At 41.4% G+C, this 17,730-nt stretch overlaps 2 protein-coding genes across 10 annotated transcripts in view; both read left to right on the forward strand.

The window, feature by feature from the left end:
- LOC114599337 (complement receptor type 1-like) overlaps positions 1 to 2,652 on the forward strand; it is a 100,966-nt gene extending 98,314 nt beyond the window's left edge. Inside the window, exons 47-48 of the mRNA XM_077928130.1 lie at positions 700 to 794; positions 2,418 to 2,652. Coding sequence (XP_077784256.1) covers positions 700 to 757 — 58 coding nt within the window. The 3' untranslated portion in view covers positions 758 to 794; positions 2,418 to 2,652. The remainder of the gene's footprint in view (positions 1 to 699; positions 795 to 2,417) is intronic.
- A 2,589-nt stretch (positions 2,653 to 5,241) lies between these two features.
- LOC114599338 (membrane cofactor protein-like) overlaps positions 5,242 to 17,730 on the forward strand; it is a 33,985-nt gene continuing 21,496 nt past the window's right edge. For 2 of the 9 annotated variants that reach the window (XM_077929045.1, XM_077929047.1), the window contains exons 1-5: positions 6,018 to 6,604; positions 9,769 to 9,948; positions 14,031 to 14,222; positions 15,649 to 15,751; positions 16,455 to 16,540. In XM_077929045.1, the coding sequence (XP_077785171.1) occupies positions 6,379 to 6,604; positions 9,769 to 9,948; positions 14,031 to 14,222; positions 15,649 to 15,751; positions 16,455 to 16,540 (787 nt within the window). In that variant the 5' untranslated portion in view covers positions 6,018 to 6,378. Of the gene's footprint in view, positions 5,378 to 6,013; positions 6,605 to 9,768; positions 9,949 to 14,030; positions 14,223 to 15,648; positions 15,752 to 16,454; positions 16,541 to 17,730 lie in introns of those variants that run through there. The other 7 variants (XM_077929043.1, XM_077929044.1, XM_077929046.1 and 4 more) reach the window with 5 other exon arrangements.

Consider the following 17,730-nt stretch of genomic DNA (forward strand, 5'->3'; position numbering starts at 1 on the left):
TTTTTACACAAATGCATCATTTGCCTTCTGTTTTGGGAGAATGGCCATGGGGTGGTATCAGCCATCCTCTACCTTAGGCATCCCCAACCTTCAGCCCTCCAGATGTTTTGGACTACAATTCCCATCATCCCTGACCACTGGTCCTGTTAGCTAGGAATCATAGGAGTTGTAGGCCAAAACATCTGGAGGGCCACAGGTTGGGGATGCCTGCTGTACCTGGTGCCCTCCATGTGTTTTGGGCAATAACTTGCATCAACCCACCTGCTTCATCAGATTGTTCGTTTCTTTTGCACTGTAATTAAAGGAACATTGGCTATATCTTAAAAAAAAATTCTTTTTCTGTAAGATATGTTTTTAAATAGAACGCCCATTAACAGGGCATGCCAAGATTTCACACTTCTATAAATTTACACTGATCTTTCAGTAGTTTGAAGAATTAGTTGTTATCTTGGCAAACAGCCACATCTCCATGTTGGGAAAGATAATGGGGTTAGAAGAATCTGAGGAAAGGATAATCTGTGCGGCAAAAATCACCTCCCTCCCTCCTGCCCCATCTCCAGCTGGATTGTCCTGTGAACAGAGTTCCACTCACAGGAACTCTGGATCCCAGGCATTTTTTTAAAAAAAACATTTTAGTTTATTTGAATCCAGAACTCTTCTACTTGATTCTTTAATACTGTTTTTTTCCTATTTCTTAAGTAAATATACTCCTGCAAGCAACAGAATATATGAAAGTCCAGACCTTCAAGTAGCATGATCCAACTCTGAAAAAGGCTTCGTTATTGCAGTAATAGGTAACACTTTGATTTAGATAATTTTATCCACATTCAAAATGTCCCAGTTGAATGTTAAAAAGGAGACCCTGAGTCTAATGCTAAAAAAATGGGGTGGGGAAACTATGATCCTCTAGATATTGCTGTATTACACTTCCATCATCCCTGACCATAGACTAAGACAATTGGGGCTGATGGAATTCAACATCCTCTGAAAGGCCACAGGTTCCTCACAATAGCTGACTCCCTTCTTTCCCCCAGCCCCCGATAATACGCATTTATTTCTTATATATGCATGTAATGCATGCAGTAATAGAGAACTAGCTATAGATTACAGTATGTACCAATATCTGAATCTTCTGATATTGCCCCCGTTCTAAAGATAACTGTTTGCAGCAAGATAAAATTTGTGTGTGTGTGTGTGTGTGTGTGTGTGTGTGTGTGTATAATTTTATTGCATTCATATCCTTCCTTTCATCTGTCATGGAATCCTAAGGGGGCATACACATGGTTCCAAGATGGTCACCTGTTGAGGTGACCTACGGGACCGCCTTTCCTGGTATGCCCCACAGAGGAACTTACGGTCTTCAAATAAAAACATCTTGAAGGTCCCAGGCCACAGAGAGGTTAGGCTGGCCTCAACTAGAGCCAGAGCTTTTTCGGCTGCGGCTCCAACCTGGTGGAACGCCCTGTCGCAAGAGACAAGGGCCCTGCAGGACTTGACATCTTTTCGCAGGGCCTGTAAGACAGAGCTGTTCCACCAGGCCTTTGGTCAGGGCGCAGCCTGACTCCCTCCTTTGGCAATCTCTACAAAGCTTTAGTCTATGGTTGCCATCAATTTGTATTTTAATTAATTTTTAGAATGTATTTATAATGTTGTACTGTTTTAGTGTTGTTAGCCGCCCTGAGCCCGGCTTCGGCTGGGGAGGGCGGGATATAAATAAAATTTATTATTATTATTATTATTATTATTATTATTATTATTATTATTATTATTAACAATACTCAGCAGGGCCATCTTAAGTATATCCGGAGCCGTGGTGCAAAAATCCCTCTGGCCTGCCCCCGCCCCCCGGTTTCCCAGAGTTGTCAACCTTTATACAGCGCTGCTGGCAGCTTTGCGGGCAGCGGCTGGAGGGTGGCTCCTCCAGCGGGCAAGAGGCGGAGGCTCCGGGCGTGGCGCTGCTTCAGCGAGGCGGGCAAGGGCTGCAAGCTCATGCTGGGAGGCGCCGCACCCACCCTCCGCCTCTTCTCTGGTGCCCATGCCGCTGTGGCCACGGCAGGCGGAGGCTCCAGGTCTGGCGCCCTCCAGAACTTGGCACCCTGCACCACTTGCCTCTATGGGCAAGACACCCCTGATACTCATACCTGCTAAATAGTGGCCCCATGTCCCTTCAGACCTGGGACTCTTTGTTTGGATTCCCCATCATCATTCCTTGCTACTGTTCATGTGGCACTTACTCCAGCATTTAGGAGGTCTCTCGTTGAGAAGGAATTCTGAACCAACCAGATTTAGCTTCATGAATACATTAGCAGTTAGAATCATGAAGGTGAACATGTGCCTGGATGAAATAGTGCAAATTCACTGTAAATAAAAGGAATATTTACTGAATACTGCTACTGTTATTCCCACCTAAATTACAGGTGAAAGTAACTGGATGAACAGATGCCAACAAATATACCTGCTTCTTTGGACCACTTGACACAATCACTGCTTGGAAAGTGAAAACAAATATTTTGCCACATGCAGAAGAGGAACACATTCATGTTTCAGTTTTTGCACTGCCCCTTTCAGATAGAAATAATAACTGTGGTTTTGATATGCTAACTTTTTTTGTATTTTCAAAATATATAATATAATACAAGCTACCTTGTAGGATTAATATTCTGAAAGATCAGAAATAAATAATTGTTATAAATAAAATTAAATTTAAAAATTATGTATTTTGTTCTTAATTCACAGCCAACTTGCATTTGACATAATTGACTTATTGCAACAGGTACTGAAATTCTTTGATGGTTGTGGCTGTTTTCATTAAACAGCTGTATGTATCATAAATGGAGCTGACGCCTGCAAGAGAAGTTTGCCTTGGAAATGTTTCAGAGATATCACTGGTTTACTTAATGAATTCACTCTACAGATGGGGACAGTAGTAGGAAAGATGACTTGGAATGATGCAGTCATCCCTTTATGAAGTGATAGTCTTGATCAACATCTTTATCTTACTAAACTCTAGACATATAAAACTACTTTGTACAGATATATAAATTTCTGTGAGGGTTTGTTGCTGCCTTAAAGGCACAACCTATCACTTGGCAACCCAGTATCCTAATCTAAGTTATATGCAAGTGGCTGCAATCTGCGGGAAAAATAGCACTGCACATGCCTAGAAGCACACCATCCTCTATGTATACCTTCATATCATTCACAGCTTTAACCCTGGCATTGAAAACAAGTTTCATGAATGAAACAAATATTGCAGTCTTACGTTAACTTACTTGATATGGATATGCATTGAATTGAGTGGGTTTTGCTTCTGGGTAAACAGTTTTAGACTCAGAAACTAGTGGAGTAGCATTTCAGTTTCCCAATGCATTCTGTAGCAAACCTGAAAAATTATCATACACCAGCAAAATTTTTGAAATGGAGACTCTAAATAAAGCTACCATGCTGAATAATAATAGAAACATGGTCATCAGATCCTAGAAATTCATAGCTCTCTACAAAAAGATTCTTTAGTTTTCAACCACTTACACTCATACCTCGGGTTAAAGTTGCTTCAGGTCGAGCGTTTTCAGGTTGTGCTCCACGGCTCCAGAACAGATCCTGTTTGCATCCAGAGGTACCACTGTGCTGCCCTCTGCCAATTTGCCATCAGTTGGGGGTAGGTCATACCAATCACACTAAAGGTAAAGGTAAAGGTACCCCCTGCCCGTACGGGCCAGTCTTGACAGACTCTAGGGTTGTGCGCTCATCTCACTCTAGAGGCCGGGAGCCAGCGCTGTCTGCAGACACTTCCGGGTCACGTGGCCAGCGTGACAAGCTGCATCTGGCGAGCCAGTGCAGCACACGGAACACCGTTTACCTTCCCGCTGGTAAGCGGTCCCTATTTATCTACTTGCACCTGGGGGTGCTTTCGAACTGCTAGGTTGGCAGGCGCTGGGACTGAGCAACGGGAGCGCACCCCGCCGCGGGGATTCGAACTGCCGACCTTTCGATCGGCAAGTCCTAGGCACTGAGGCTTTTACCCACAGCGCCACCCGCGTCCTCACCAATCACACTAGCTCTTGCCTATTTGGATGCAATATTCTTTTGTGCTCTATGTGGTGCATTAACTTTATTGTTTCTATCAGCTTTTGGCCTAACTGGTTCTCTCCCCACCACTCTCTTCTCTTTGTACTAGGGTATGTGTGGCCCACCAAAGCTTATGCCACAAAATATGTGTTAGTCATAAAAATGCCACAAGATTCCTTAGATGTCTTTTGTAAATAAACTTGTAACGTACTGCAATACTCATTGATTGAAATAGCGTGATATGGCCTTTGGCTAGCACAATAAAAAATTCTTATAAAAAGTTATTAAAAAAAAAAAAAAGGCTGAGGTTTCCCACCACACCAAAACACATCCAGCTCCCTTTGCTGCTCCAAGAACATAAAAGTTGTGCCCCACTCTCTCCACCAGACCATATTATTGAACTACAACTCCCATGATTCCTGATTACATGGTGGTCGGGGCTGATGGGAGGTCTCACCCCACACCATCAGGAAGGCCAAGGCTTCCTTTCAACTGCCACCTTATTTTCCTTGCTGCCGCTACGTGCTGCCTTTCCTTACTCAACCTAATACTTAGGGTTGCCATATGTCCAGAACCCCCCGGAAATAGCCAGTATTCTGGCCTACGGGCGGAAATCGCTGAAATGTCCATGAAAATCCGGGGTAATGCAGCCCATATTGGTAGTGTAGATCTGGGAGATTTTCACACACACACAAAATCGCAAAAAAGCTGGCAAAACTAAAAAAAAAAAACCTCAACAACTTGGCCAAAAATAAAAAAAGCTCAACCACCTTTGTGTCCGGATTTTCTCGCCTTCACTGTAGCCTGGAAAGTAGGTGGGCGGAGCAAAGGGGGCGCAGCCCTTAGCCAAGCCGCCCACCTCTCCTATCCCACCCAATCGTAGCGCGCTCTCGGGCGGGGGCGGCGCCTCCTGCCGCGCCCAACTCCCAGCACGAGCTCAACTGTTTTGCACACGCTGGACCTCGCCTCCCTCCCGCCTGCCCGCATGCGCAGTCCTGATACCCGGCATTCGACAGCCACTTGTAAAATATGTAACAAGAGACCCGGAAACCTACTTCCTCTCTAAGGCTATAAGTGGGAAGGCCGGTAGCGCGAGCTGAGAGCAGCGTTCGGCACGCGCCTCGCCACTGCCACGCGGCTCCTGCCCAACGTTCTTTCCCGCCGCCTCCTCCCCGCATGCGCAATGAGGGGCTCTCCGCGCCGCCGCCTCAGCTCAGCGTTATGCTGCGGCTATTGTGGGGGCTTCTACGGACTTGCCGGCTCTTGGCGATGTCGACGCTGTTGTTGCTGCTGCCTCAGGAACTGGTGGGTGAGTACGAGGCAGGCAGGCGGCGGAGCCTCTAGCGGCCTCTCTCCCTTCGCGTTGCCTCCCCTCGCGCCCGCTCGTGCTTCGAGAGGCTTCGCTAAGCGGGGCATGATGTGGGTTAGAGGCCGCCGGCGAGGAGGCGTCGAGTCCTGGCTCCTCAGCCGCGCGGCAGTTGCGCTCCTCTCCCGCCCAGGATTCGCAGCGGGCGGCAGGTGAGATGCGAGGCCGCCGCAGGGACCTCGCTTGCGGCGGCACGAAGGCATAGGCGCCGTTCAGGCACATATAAAATAACTTATTAAACACTATTCCGTGTGGTCACTACCGATTTAAAGTTGGAACGAGCCTGCATCTGCCTTGTTTTATTTTATTCCCTTTTACCCTATTGTACGCATTTGACTCTCCTGCCAACCTGGCAGTTCGAAAGCACGTCAAAGTTCAAGTAGATAAATAGGTACTGCTCTGGTGGGAAGGTAAACGGCGTTTCCGTGCGCTGCTCTGGTTCGCCAGAAGCGGCTTAGTCATGCTGGCCACATGACCCGGAAGCTGTACGCCGGCTCCCTCGGTCAATAAAGCAAGATGAGTGCCGTAACCCCATAGCCGGTCACAACTGGACCTAATGGTCAGGGGTCCCTTTACCTTACACATTTGACTAATGTGTTTTATGTGCTTTCTATTTTGTTTCGTTGGTGCTGGTCGTTTGATTGCAACCATAAAGATTCATAGCTGTCAAGTGTCCCTTATTTGAAGGGACAGTCCCTTATTCCAGTGCCATGTCCCGCTGCTATCCCTTATTGATGGATGTCCCTTAAATGATGTCCCTTAAATTTCAAAGGAAGCAGCTCCTCTCCCTCCCTCCCTCCCTCCCTGCCGGCCAGGGAGGAGGGAGGCTCCAACTGTGTTGCTTGGCTGTGTTGCTCACCCAATAAGAAGTCTAAGAACGACTGGGGGGTGGAGCTTGCATGCCTTGTGTGTGGCTAGTTAATGCAAGCTGAGGGGTTTTTTGAATGCTGGATGCCATTTTGTTGCACGTGCTGCTGCAAACTTTGCAGTGCAAAGCCAGGCTGGGGAGCCATCTTAAGTTGAGGCTGCATAGGCCTTGTGGTGCATGTGATTCAGATTCTATTCAGTTGAACCTCTGGTTACAAAGTTGGTTGGACAGTGTTCTCAAAGCTACCAGCATGAGTTTGACCAGACTGCAGGAGGACAGGAAGACTGGAGTGCCTGCAACAGGTGAGGCTGCAGGTCCCTTATTTTGGCTGCTGGTCCCTTATTTTCAAGGCTGCTGGCCCCTTATTTTCAAGGCTGCTGGTCCCTTATTTTCAAATCTGTAAGTTGACAGCTATGTAAAGATTTGATTTGATTCAGATCGATGTCCTCTGGGGTAGCCATTCCAGCTGAGAGGCAGAACTCGCTCCATGCGCTCTTCTGTGACCAGCCAGCTCCACCAGGCCTCCTCTCCTCACTGTCATCTGGAGGCCGCTATTCCAGCAAGATAGGAAGCAGGGCTGCTTTACCTGGAAGCCCAGCTCCATCGGGCACCACCTGCCCCAGAACTGTTTTCGCTGGTCGGTTATACGGACCTACCCACGTGACACTGATACAAAAACCTACACAAACACTATGCAATAGAACGAAAGATCATTATACCCCTATCTATTTCCCCTGTGTCTCCTCTCTTCCCCTCTCCCCCCACCGCATAATGCAAGCCACAACAGTGTCTCATACCAAAGGTAAATGAATTATGAAAAAGATTCTATGAATTGAAAGTGGAGACACTATACAGTGGTACCTCGGGTTACATACGCTTCAGGTTACAGACTCTGCTAACCCAGAAATATTACCTCGGGTTAAGAACTTTGCTTCAGGATAAGAACAGAAATTGTGCTCCGGCGGCAGCAGGAGGCCCCATTAGCTAAAGTGGTGCTTTAGGTTAAGAACAGTTTCAGGTTAAGAACGGACCTCTGGAACGAATTAAGTACTTAACCCGAGGTACCACTGTATGTACTTTTCTTTCTTTCTTTCACAATAAAATCTTTAATAAAAACTAATTTTAAAAAGATTATAGGAATATCTCTCCCTGAGTTTTTATTTTGATTTTCCTCTTCCTTTCCTGGCCCTTTTCCCTTGTGTGATGTCCTTTTTTAGACCAGTATAGTATGTGAAGAGAAGATGAGTCTTTTCACAAAGACCAATTTTTGCTATACTTGTCAGTTGCTTGAGGCTCAGGTGGTGTTGGTGGCGTGGAGTGCCTTCCATCAGCTTTGTCTGGTGGCCCAGCTGTATCCCTATCTCGACAGGGATAGCCTGCTCTGGTAACCTCTGGGTTAGATTATTGCATTGCATTATACAGTATATGGGGTTTAACTCTGGAGACCGTTCAGAAACTTCATTTGGTGCAGAATCAGCTTCCAGCTTGCTCGGCAGGGAAATACGGTTTGAGCATATAACACCAATGCTGGCCATGGCAACTGAAATTTTAACTGATGGTATTCGATTCCCTTTAAATGTGTATAGATGGTTTAAAATGTTTTAGAAATGTTTTAATTTAATTTTAAATCATACTATTGTAGCATTAGATGCTTACTACCCTGGGCTGCTTTGGGAGGAAACACAGTTTTTAAAAAACCAAATAAATGTGTGAAAAATGCACAAAAATCTGTTTTGATGAGGTGGGATCTAGTAATTAGACCTAATTTTCTAGCGTGCATACAGTATATGGGTTGAACACTCCCTTCTGTTATTTATGTTTGTGTTTTCCTGTGTGATTTATTTGATCCCCTCTTTTCTCTTTCCTTTGCTGCCCCTCCACATATACAGTTTGTTTTGTTTTTTTTAAATATTTATTCAAGATTTTAAACATTATCACCATCCCCAAAGTACAATAGACAAAGAGAAACACACAAAAAAGAAAAACATACAACATCAAAATCAAATCCTTAATATCCATACTTTCTTCACCTTTTTAGACTTCCTCACGTCTCTCGTTCCTGCATTCCAAATTTATAAAGTTCTAAACAGCAAATTATCACCTTGTTTCAATTCTTATTTTGTATTTTTACAATATTATGTCTCTAGTTTTAACTACATTAACCAAAAGCTTGAATATTTAATTTAGGCATAATATTAACTCCAAATTTAACTTTTTCTCAAATTTCACCTATTCTCAAATTCCTTTCAACTAGCTTACTGATGCCACATTTATTTATTATTCTTGCATCTTTTCTTAACACTCATACAATTTACAATGTTTTTGTAAGTAATCCTTGAATTTCTTCCAATCCTCTTCCACTGCTTCTTCTCCCAGGTCGCGGATTCTGCCAGACATTTCTGCTAATTCCATATAGTCTATCAGTTGCATCTGCCATTCTTCCAGCGTGGGCAGATCTTGGGTTTTCCAATGTTTAGCTATAAGTATCCTTGCTGCTGTTGTTGCATACATAAAAAATGTTAGATCCTTCTTTAACACCCTCTGGCCAACAATGCCCAGAAGCAAGGCCTCTGGTTTCTTAGGAAAGGTATACTTAAATACCTTTTTCAACTCGTTGTATATCATTTCCCAGAAAGCCTTAACCCTAGGGCAAGTCCACCAGAGGTGAAAGAACGTTCCTTCAGTTTCTTTACATTTCCAACATTTGTTATCAGGCAGGTGATATATTTTTGCAAGCTTGACTGGGATCATGTACCACCTGTATATCATTTATATCATATACCTGTATATCATGTATATCATATACAGTTTGGTGTCAAGTCATATTCTTCATCGATTTACCACAACACAGATATAGAGATCTTCTCCTTAGTTAACTTGGCAAAAACCTCTGGTCTTTCATGTAAGGGAAAGCCTGGGCAAAAGACATCTTTAAAAAATGTTTGAAGGATCTCATGGTTGCTACTTCTCGTATGGCAGGAGGAAGAACATTTCATAGCACAAGGGCAATAGCGGAGAAACCTGATTTTATTGGTATTTATTGGTATTTGTCACTCCACCCAGTTTTGCCTCTGGCCCTGCCTGCTATTAGAATGTGTTCTTGAAAGGTTTTTCAAAAGGGAATGTGGCCCTAGAGCTGAATACGGTTCCCTACCCCTGCCCTTGAGGGGCATTCTGGCCAGAATTTTGAACTTGGAAATGTATAAGAATTTATAAGATAGCATCAGTGCAGGTATCATGAGTTTGCACAAGAGAAGATTCAGGAAGGCTGAATTTTAAATTTCAAAGAGTACATGAGTATTTTCAATTGTTCTTTCATATCTTAGTTATAATAATTTGCTTTTTTAAAAGATACTTTTATTACTTATATTTTATTACATTAACTATCAGAACAAATATGGTGAAATAGTGAACAATGTTTTTAGTTCAAAAGACTTAACATCTTTAACTATTGTGTTTTTTAAAGGGGACCGAAAATGGTGTAAAATTGAGGAGTTACCAGTGTTTTCCTTTTCTGAGATCATCCATGAACTACCTGGTAATGCTGTATATGAATGCAAAAACGGTTTTACAAGATTACCTTCAAAACCAAATACGACTTATTGCATTGATGGAAACTGGACACCATTGGAAGACCCCTGTGGTGGTGTGTTGTTCTTATTGTTGTTCATATAAAGTTGCTGTAATGTTATAAACTCAAGAAAAGTTGAGCATCTTCTATTTTGTGGTTGTGATTATAACCATAGTTACCTAGAAGTGAGCTCTACTAAAATAGAGATGACATCAAACTGGGAAGGGTAGCTAATACCACAGAAGATAGAATCACAGTTCCATAATACCTTAACAGATTAGAGATCTGGGCCAAAACTAACAAAATGAGTTTCAGTAGAGACATATGTAAGGTTCTACACTTAGCCAGGAAGAAGCAGATGCTCAGATATAAGATGAGGGATACTTGGCTTGCCAGCAGTACATGTGAAAAAGATTTAGGGGTATTAATAGACCATAGGCTTAATGAGTCAACAATGTGATGCATCAGCAAAAAAGCAAATGCTGATCTTGGCTGCAGAGGTATAGTGTCGAGATCAGGGAAGTCATAGTATCACTCTATTCTGCCTTGGTCAGACTGCACCTGCAGAACTTTGTTCAGTCATGGGCACCACAGTTGAAGAAGGGTATTTACAAGCTGGAACATGTGCAGTTGAAGGTGACCAAGATGACCAAGGGTCTGGAAACACAGCCTTATGAGGAATGGTTGAGGGAGTTAGTTATGCTTAGTATGGAAAAGAGACTGAAAGGTGATATGACAGACATCTTCAAATATCTAAAGGGCTGTCACATGGAAGATGTTTTAGAATGTTTACTAGAATCCAGTAAGTCTCATGACCCTGCACAGGTACTGTTGGTGGTGACTGATTCATGCAACCAGAAAAAATAGCAAGTTATGGTTTACCTGGGATACAAGGAAGACTAGTTCGAACTTCATGAAATCTGGGTGGACCTTGTAGGTGCTTGGATCTGTTCCAGAATAAAGAAAGGCCCCTGTTTTTGTCTAATAAAATTTTATTAAGACTTTTTCATAATACAATACAATACAATGAAAAGCAAATTAATCTAGATAAAGAAGAGAAAAGAAAATACAAAGTCAGCTCTCAAAGTTAGATCTTAACCCTTTTCTCACACAGAAAGAGGTGAGAGCTGAGAGTTTACCTTTCTTCCCCCAGTCTCAGCCTGGGAGACCTTCCCTCTCTCGCAGGGTCCTTCACCAAGCTATGATTTTCCATCCCTTTAAAAAAAAACAAAACCATTTTCTCCATTCTTTCTTCCATTTTTCTCCATGAGTTGGTAGCTTTCCCCTGTAAATTCACTCCAAATCATATGGAGAATCCTTTCTCTTCAACTCTATCTCTGCCAGCTCAGGATATCTCTTAGTCTCTCCATCCATGACTTCATTCGACTCCTCCAACATCATAATTCTGCCATTTGACTGTTTTATCCCTCTAGACACTGTTGTGAAGGACTTCTCCATTTCATCATCTACTGCCTCCAACTTTCATTACACTCTCCTGTTCTGGCAACATTTTATTCCTATTGTTCTCCAAAGCTTCTGTGTCTTTAATTCCATTTTCCATTTCAACCTCCTGTGGTCCATTTCCATTCATCATTTCATGGATCTCAACTCTGATCTATTTTAATTGCTCATCCACTAATTGCTGTAATATGCCAACAGTCAATGGGGTGTCCAACAATGCATTTGCCATATGAAATGGTCTTAGTTGTATTAGCAGCTCAGTCTCTACCTTAAGATTTCCATAGTCTCTACATTAAGAGCTTCGGTCTCCCGTCTTCACCTTAAGGTCTTCACAGGATTCCTTATTGGGCTGCATTCTTTTCCCACAGTGACATAGAAAAAATACTTTTCAGTTTGATGTAAGTACCATTGATCAAACAGAGTTTAAAATAAAAAAATAAAATAAAATAAAGATTTCTAGCAATTGGGATACCATTTGGCTATTTAAAATTTTCTTAGTTGCAAATAATTAAAACATGCTTTTTGTTTTGCTTTCTGTCTTTTGGTAATCATCTTCTTCAGCCAGCAGTTAGCTCACAATCCAGATGTAAATTTCAAATGGCAGACTGATAACATCTCAGCCGTAATTTAAGCTTCTTGGTCCCGACATGGAAAGCTGCTTTTTCAGAGCACCTGAGGTTAATCACTTGTTCATTCTCTTTTCCCAGAGCGAATTTGACTGCCAAGATTTACAGCTTGGCTATCAACAATCACAACGAGCTGTTGACTGGAGGTGTTGAGTTCACCATTTCCTTCCCCAGACATCTGGGAAAGCCTCTGTTATTAATGATCTAGAATAGCAACAATTGGATCAGACATGTTATGTGGAGTTTCATACTTCATCTCAAACAGCAGGATATGTTCTGCTAATGCCATTTTATTCTGCATTTGTAGGCTTTGTTAGCACAGTTCAAGTGTTGAATAAGTTTCTTCTGGACCTCTTAAAGGTGTGGCAGGAAGTCTCCAGCAGTAGGCACTGAAGATGAAGCAGGGGTGGCTGGATGTGGCCTGGATCATGGGTTTATTGTTCTTGGCAAATTCCACTAATGGCCAGAGCATTGGATTCCTTGACAGAAAGGCAGTATATTCAGACAGTAAAAATCAAAAACAAACAAACAAGATGAAGGCTTTGGGCTTGAGGGGATGGCATGGCAAGGGAGCTAAGTGATGAAGGTATTGGAGCCTGTCACTTGACTGATGGTCATTCTATTTTTTTCCACAGCAGTCAGATCAACAGCTGCAGCCTATTCCCCCCCCCCCCTTAAGATAAATGGAATATACTTTCCCTATACCAGTTCTGTCATCTAGATTTGCCCAGTTTCAAGCAGAAAATTGCACATTTAAGCTGTATTCCTGTATGCACTTACCTGGTTGTTTATTTCTGAGTAAATATCAGCACCAGTTGGCAGAGTGACAGCAGTTACCTGACCTTCCATCACCAGCATTGCTTCACTAAACCAGGAGTGGGAGGAGGCTGGCGCACTACAAATGCACCGACAACCAATCTGGTGCTTGTAGTGGTGTTTTCACCATGCTGACCCCACTATTGTGGCTGGTAAACATGCATAGATTGTGGTCTTAATCTTTCAGTTCATTGAACTCCATAGATTGCTGTGTCTACTTGGTTTTTGTGTGTGCACAGTCATACCTCGGGATAAATACGCTTCAGGATAAGTATTTTCAGGTTGCGCTCCGCAGCAACCCGGAAGTAACAGAGCATGTTACTTCCGGGGTTTTGCCACTTGCGCATGCGCAGACAGTCAAAATGACATGAGCCAACAGTGTGACGCGGCAGCTAAAAAAGCCAATGCAATTCTGGGCTGCATCAATAGGAGTATAGCATCTAGATCAAGGGAAGTAATAGTGCCACTGTATTCTGCTCTGGTCAGACCTCACCTGGAGTACTGTGTCCAGTTCTGGGCACCACAGTTCAAGAAGGACACTGACAAACTGGAACGTGTCCAGAGGAGGGCAACCAAAATGGTCAAAGGCCTGGAAACGATGCCTTATGAGGAACGGCTAAGGGAGCTGGACATGTTTAGCCTGGAGAAGAGGAGGTTAAGGGGTGATATGATAGCCATGTTCAAATATATAAAAGGATGTCATATAGAGGAGGGAGAAAGGTTGTTTTCTGCTGCTCCAGAGAAGCGGACACGGAGCAATGGATCCAAACTACAAGAAAGAAGATTCCACCTAAACATTAGGAAGAACTTCCTGACAGTAAGAGCCGTTCGACAGTGGAATTTGCTGCCAAGGAGTGTGGTGGAGTCTCCTTCTTTGGAGGTCTTTAAGCAGAGGCTTGACAACCATATGTCAGGAGTGCTCTGATGGTGTTTCCTGCTTGGCAGGGGGTTGGACTCAATGGCCCTTGTGGTCTATTCCAACTCTATGATTCTATGACGTCACATGCATGCGCAGAAGTGGCAACCCGTGTACGCGCAGTCACGTCTTACATTCTGTTCAGGATGCGAACGGGGCTCCGGAACGGATCCCGTTCGCATCCCGAGGTACCACTGTATATACATGTGATAAAACAGGAAAGCAGGCAGGATGTAGGCAGTCTGTTAGCAGTGGTGAATCTTCTAACATTCTGACGTTTGTATTATTCTAGTTTCTAACATGGTGTCATAAGTTGTTATATTGCTTTTTGTTTGCAGAAGTCTGCCCCTTTCCGCCAAAGCAAACTAGAGCTAAACTAAAAGATGAGTTTGGAACTTCAGTATTGTTTCCTGTTGGGATGGTAGTACACTATGTATGTAAGGCAGGATTTGAACAAGTTCCTGGTATCTTGAATACTATTACCTGTGGTAAAAATATGAAGTGGTCACCGCTTGCAAGGTTCTGTAGAGGTAAATCATCTTTTGCTTTTGATTTATTGTAATGATTTGCAGGTATTTATGAACAAAAACCAGACTTTGTTTTTAAAAAGATAAAGTCCCCACAACATGCACGTCCTTGGACATTATTAAGATGAAAGGTTTTTTGGTTTTGGCCCCAAAGACATATTGGTGGTTTGGTGAACAGGGAAATAAAAAGTAGCCCTATGACTCGGTTTGAAACATGTTTGAGCTAGGGAATGTAAATACTGCAGCTGTTTTACTTGATACATTTACATTTAACCCTTCCTTGAAAGAGCTCAGAATATCATATATGTATTTTTCTTCAGACATGGTTTTCTTCATCTTTTCTTTTATCCTACAAATCCTGTAGATTTAGGTTAGGCTGAGAGACAGTGACTGTCCTTAAGTCACCCAGTGAGCTTCATGTCTGAAAGGAGATTTGAACTTTGACCTGCCTAATCCTAGCTCAGCACTCTAACCCCTACAAGACACTGGCTATACAAATAACTGCTTTTACAGTAACAAGGCAAGTGCTATTTTTGACAAAAAAAACTAACTACATAACCACCTTAATTTATGCTGAGTTTTGCATGATGAGGCTGCCAGGCAAGAGAAGAATAAATATATTGATTTTGAATTTGTCAAGAATAGCAAGTTGCAGTCTTGTAGAGATGAAAGAAGCAAACATCCCAGATTTTCTGCAAAGTTTTTAAAATATCTAACGCTAAGTAATTTTGTGGCATGTGTTACAACTATGCTGTAACCCATGGCAGGATATTTCACACAGAGCATCCTCTTCACAACATGCAGCACCTCCTCCACCCAGGTGATAGTGCAGTACGATCACTTTTTTTATTTGTACTAATCTTCTGTGGAAGATTAAATAAATATGAGTGATGCCCACTTCCACTGGAAAGGCATCCAGAAACAAAATTCTTATTCAAGATGTGCAAGAGATTGGTTTGTTTACTCATTGCATTTGCTGATCTGTGCTTTCATAAGATTTTAAGATGGTGTACGTCAACAGTTGAAGTTCAGTTGATGGTTCAAAGAGCAGTGAGGGGCTGTTTGAACAGTTTTGTTAAAATATGTGAAGGAAAATGTAAAATAACAAAGTATGGCACTTTGAAGATCTCTCGCATGGTAATTGACATTACAGTATCTTTTATGTGTAGTTAAGGATCCTGGCAAATATATTCAGAATAATGCTTGGTATTAAAAAGGATATTTGCTAGGATTGTGAACTTCAGACATAAGAGATCTTGTATGTTACTACATTGTTTTATGCATTATCTTATATATAGTTTGCTTTCCTTCATGTTTTTAATGCAATTTGTCAAAACTCTTCTCCTTTTATTAATGCCAGACCTGTCAAAAATATTGTTTGTTTCATTTTCTGGTTTTGTATGTTTAATTCCATAATGTTTCTTTTCAGGAAAAACATGTGAGACACCAACACTAGTAAATGGTGGAAGTATTCTCTCATTTAATTCAGAATACACCTTTGGAGCAAGAATTTTATATATGTGTATTCAAGGGTAAGGAAACACCATTAAAGGCCACCAATAACATTTCCAATATACTTTTGCTCTTAATTGTTTTTGCAGAAACTTTGAAAAGATGCAGTCAGTTAAGTTTAGGAGGAGAATCTAATTATATTATTATCATAATCATTATAAATTTCATTATTATATATGTATACCATGCCTTTTACCCTGGGAAGGGACAAGGTGGCTTGCAGATAAAAATAAAAACAGTTTTTTAAAAAGGGAGAAAATAGAGTTTCATACACACACGCAGAATAAAACATTACTGAAAAACATCTAGGATACATTCAAAGCAGCATAATTAACAGGAAACTTAAATATAATCCTAAAAATTTCAAAATAATACATTATGAAAGAGGTTGACTACAGAATGCACATTTAACACAGCGAAGTTAACAATTTTTTATCTTAAGAAGAAAACATTAGTAAAAAGAAGTTCAATATAAAATACACTTCTAAAACAGCATAATTAGCAAGAGATTAAAAAATTACCAAAAGCATAGAAGACATGAAGAATCAGGGCTAGATCGAGCAGTACCTCCCAGCTGTAATCTTGATATTTTAAGGGCAGTAAGACCTTGTCTAGATTGGAGTAGACCTGAACAGCACCGCTCTATGAACTGCCTACCAACTGTACTTCTGATTTATATGGATTGAGCATCACTTGGTTGGATTTTTTATCCTGTACATTCAGATACACAATGATTGGGAGACGTTGGAACACATGTGAGGCAAATGGAAGTGATGTTCACTGGAGTAATCCACCTCCACTTTGTGTGCGTAAGTAGTGTAAATTATTTACAAATTTGGAGTGATATTTTTTGTGATTAACAGCAGTTGTTTTCTTGGAAATCTGCTTCACTGTGTTCAGTGGAGGTTTGTACCCAGGTAGGGATATAGAGAATTGCACCTGAAGGCTGCAGTCCTATGAACACTTCCTTAGGAGAAAGCCCTATATTGAACTCAGTGGGACAATCGGGCTATGAATTTGCCTTAAAATTTAGTAAGCATGGTCATTAAAATAAGCGAATTAGTTAGTTCCTATTCTGTGTTTGTTTCACAGCTATTCATAAGTCTGTTCTGTCTCATTTCTATAGTAACCTGCTAATTAAAAATAGCCATATGGAAATACATATTGAAGCATGTATAGTCTCACAAAAAGATACATTACTTTTTCTGTTTTTGTATATTTTTGTAAATTTTAATAAATAAAATTGCAACATAGATTATCCATAAAAAGCTCATATTAAACAGATAATTCAGTCAAAAGAAGAGAAGTACAGGGACGAATCATACGCTTCTAAACATATTTTATCCTAAAGTTGTGTTTTCATGGGTTTTTTTAAAAATCAAAAATCACATCTGAAATTTTGGAGTGCAAAATCTGAAGGACAACTTTATTCTGATTCCTTGCATTAGCCTGCAAGTTCCTCAAGCATTTTCAAAATGTTGTACGTTATGCATACAATACAAATAAAGAAAATAAAAAATGTTAGTTATAGGGTTTACAGTTTTGTTATTTAAAATGCTATTGTAGATGTCTAAATGAGATTTCTAAGTTTAGACTAATCAACTTATATCTAAATTACACGGAACGTTGAGCACCCAGAGGTAATTGAATCCCGCCCTGCTTCTTGTTGATAATTTTCTGGTTTGCACTTTCTTAAGTTATTTTGAACAACACCAACCTCCCAGATTAGGTTTTGGTAATGTTAATTCAGCCAGGAGAAAAAAAATAATGTCTCGTCAATTGTAAATGGCTTTTGTCATTTCAAGCGTTTATCTGACAGAGACTATGGTAAGGATTTTTTTATTTCATAAAATTTACACAGCTTGATTGTAAAACAAAAAACTCTCAAAGTGGCTATGGCAGATCCCAGTCTAGAAAATTTCACAAAAGAATTTGCTAAAAACTTCTAAGAATAGGTTAGATCACATAAGAGGTAAAAAGCAGGCAGAACTTTGTGAGA

Source organism: Podarcis muralis, chromosome 5 (assembly GCF_964188315.1).
Source record: "Podarcis muralis chromosome 5, rPodMur119.hap1.1, whole genome shotgun sequence".
Taxonomy (NCBI): Eukaryota; Metazoa; Chordata; class Lepidosauria; order Squamata; family Lacertidae; genus Podarcis; species Podarcis muralis.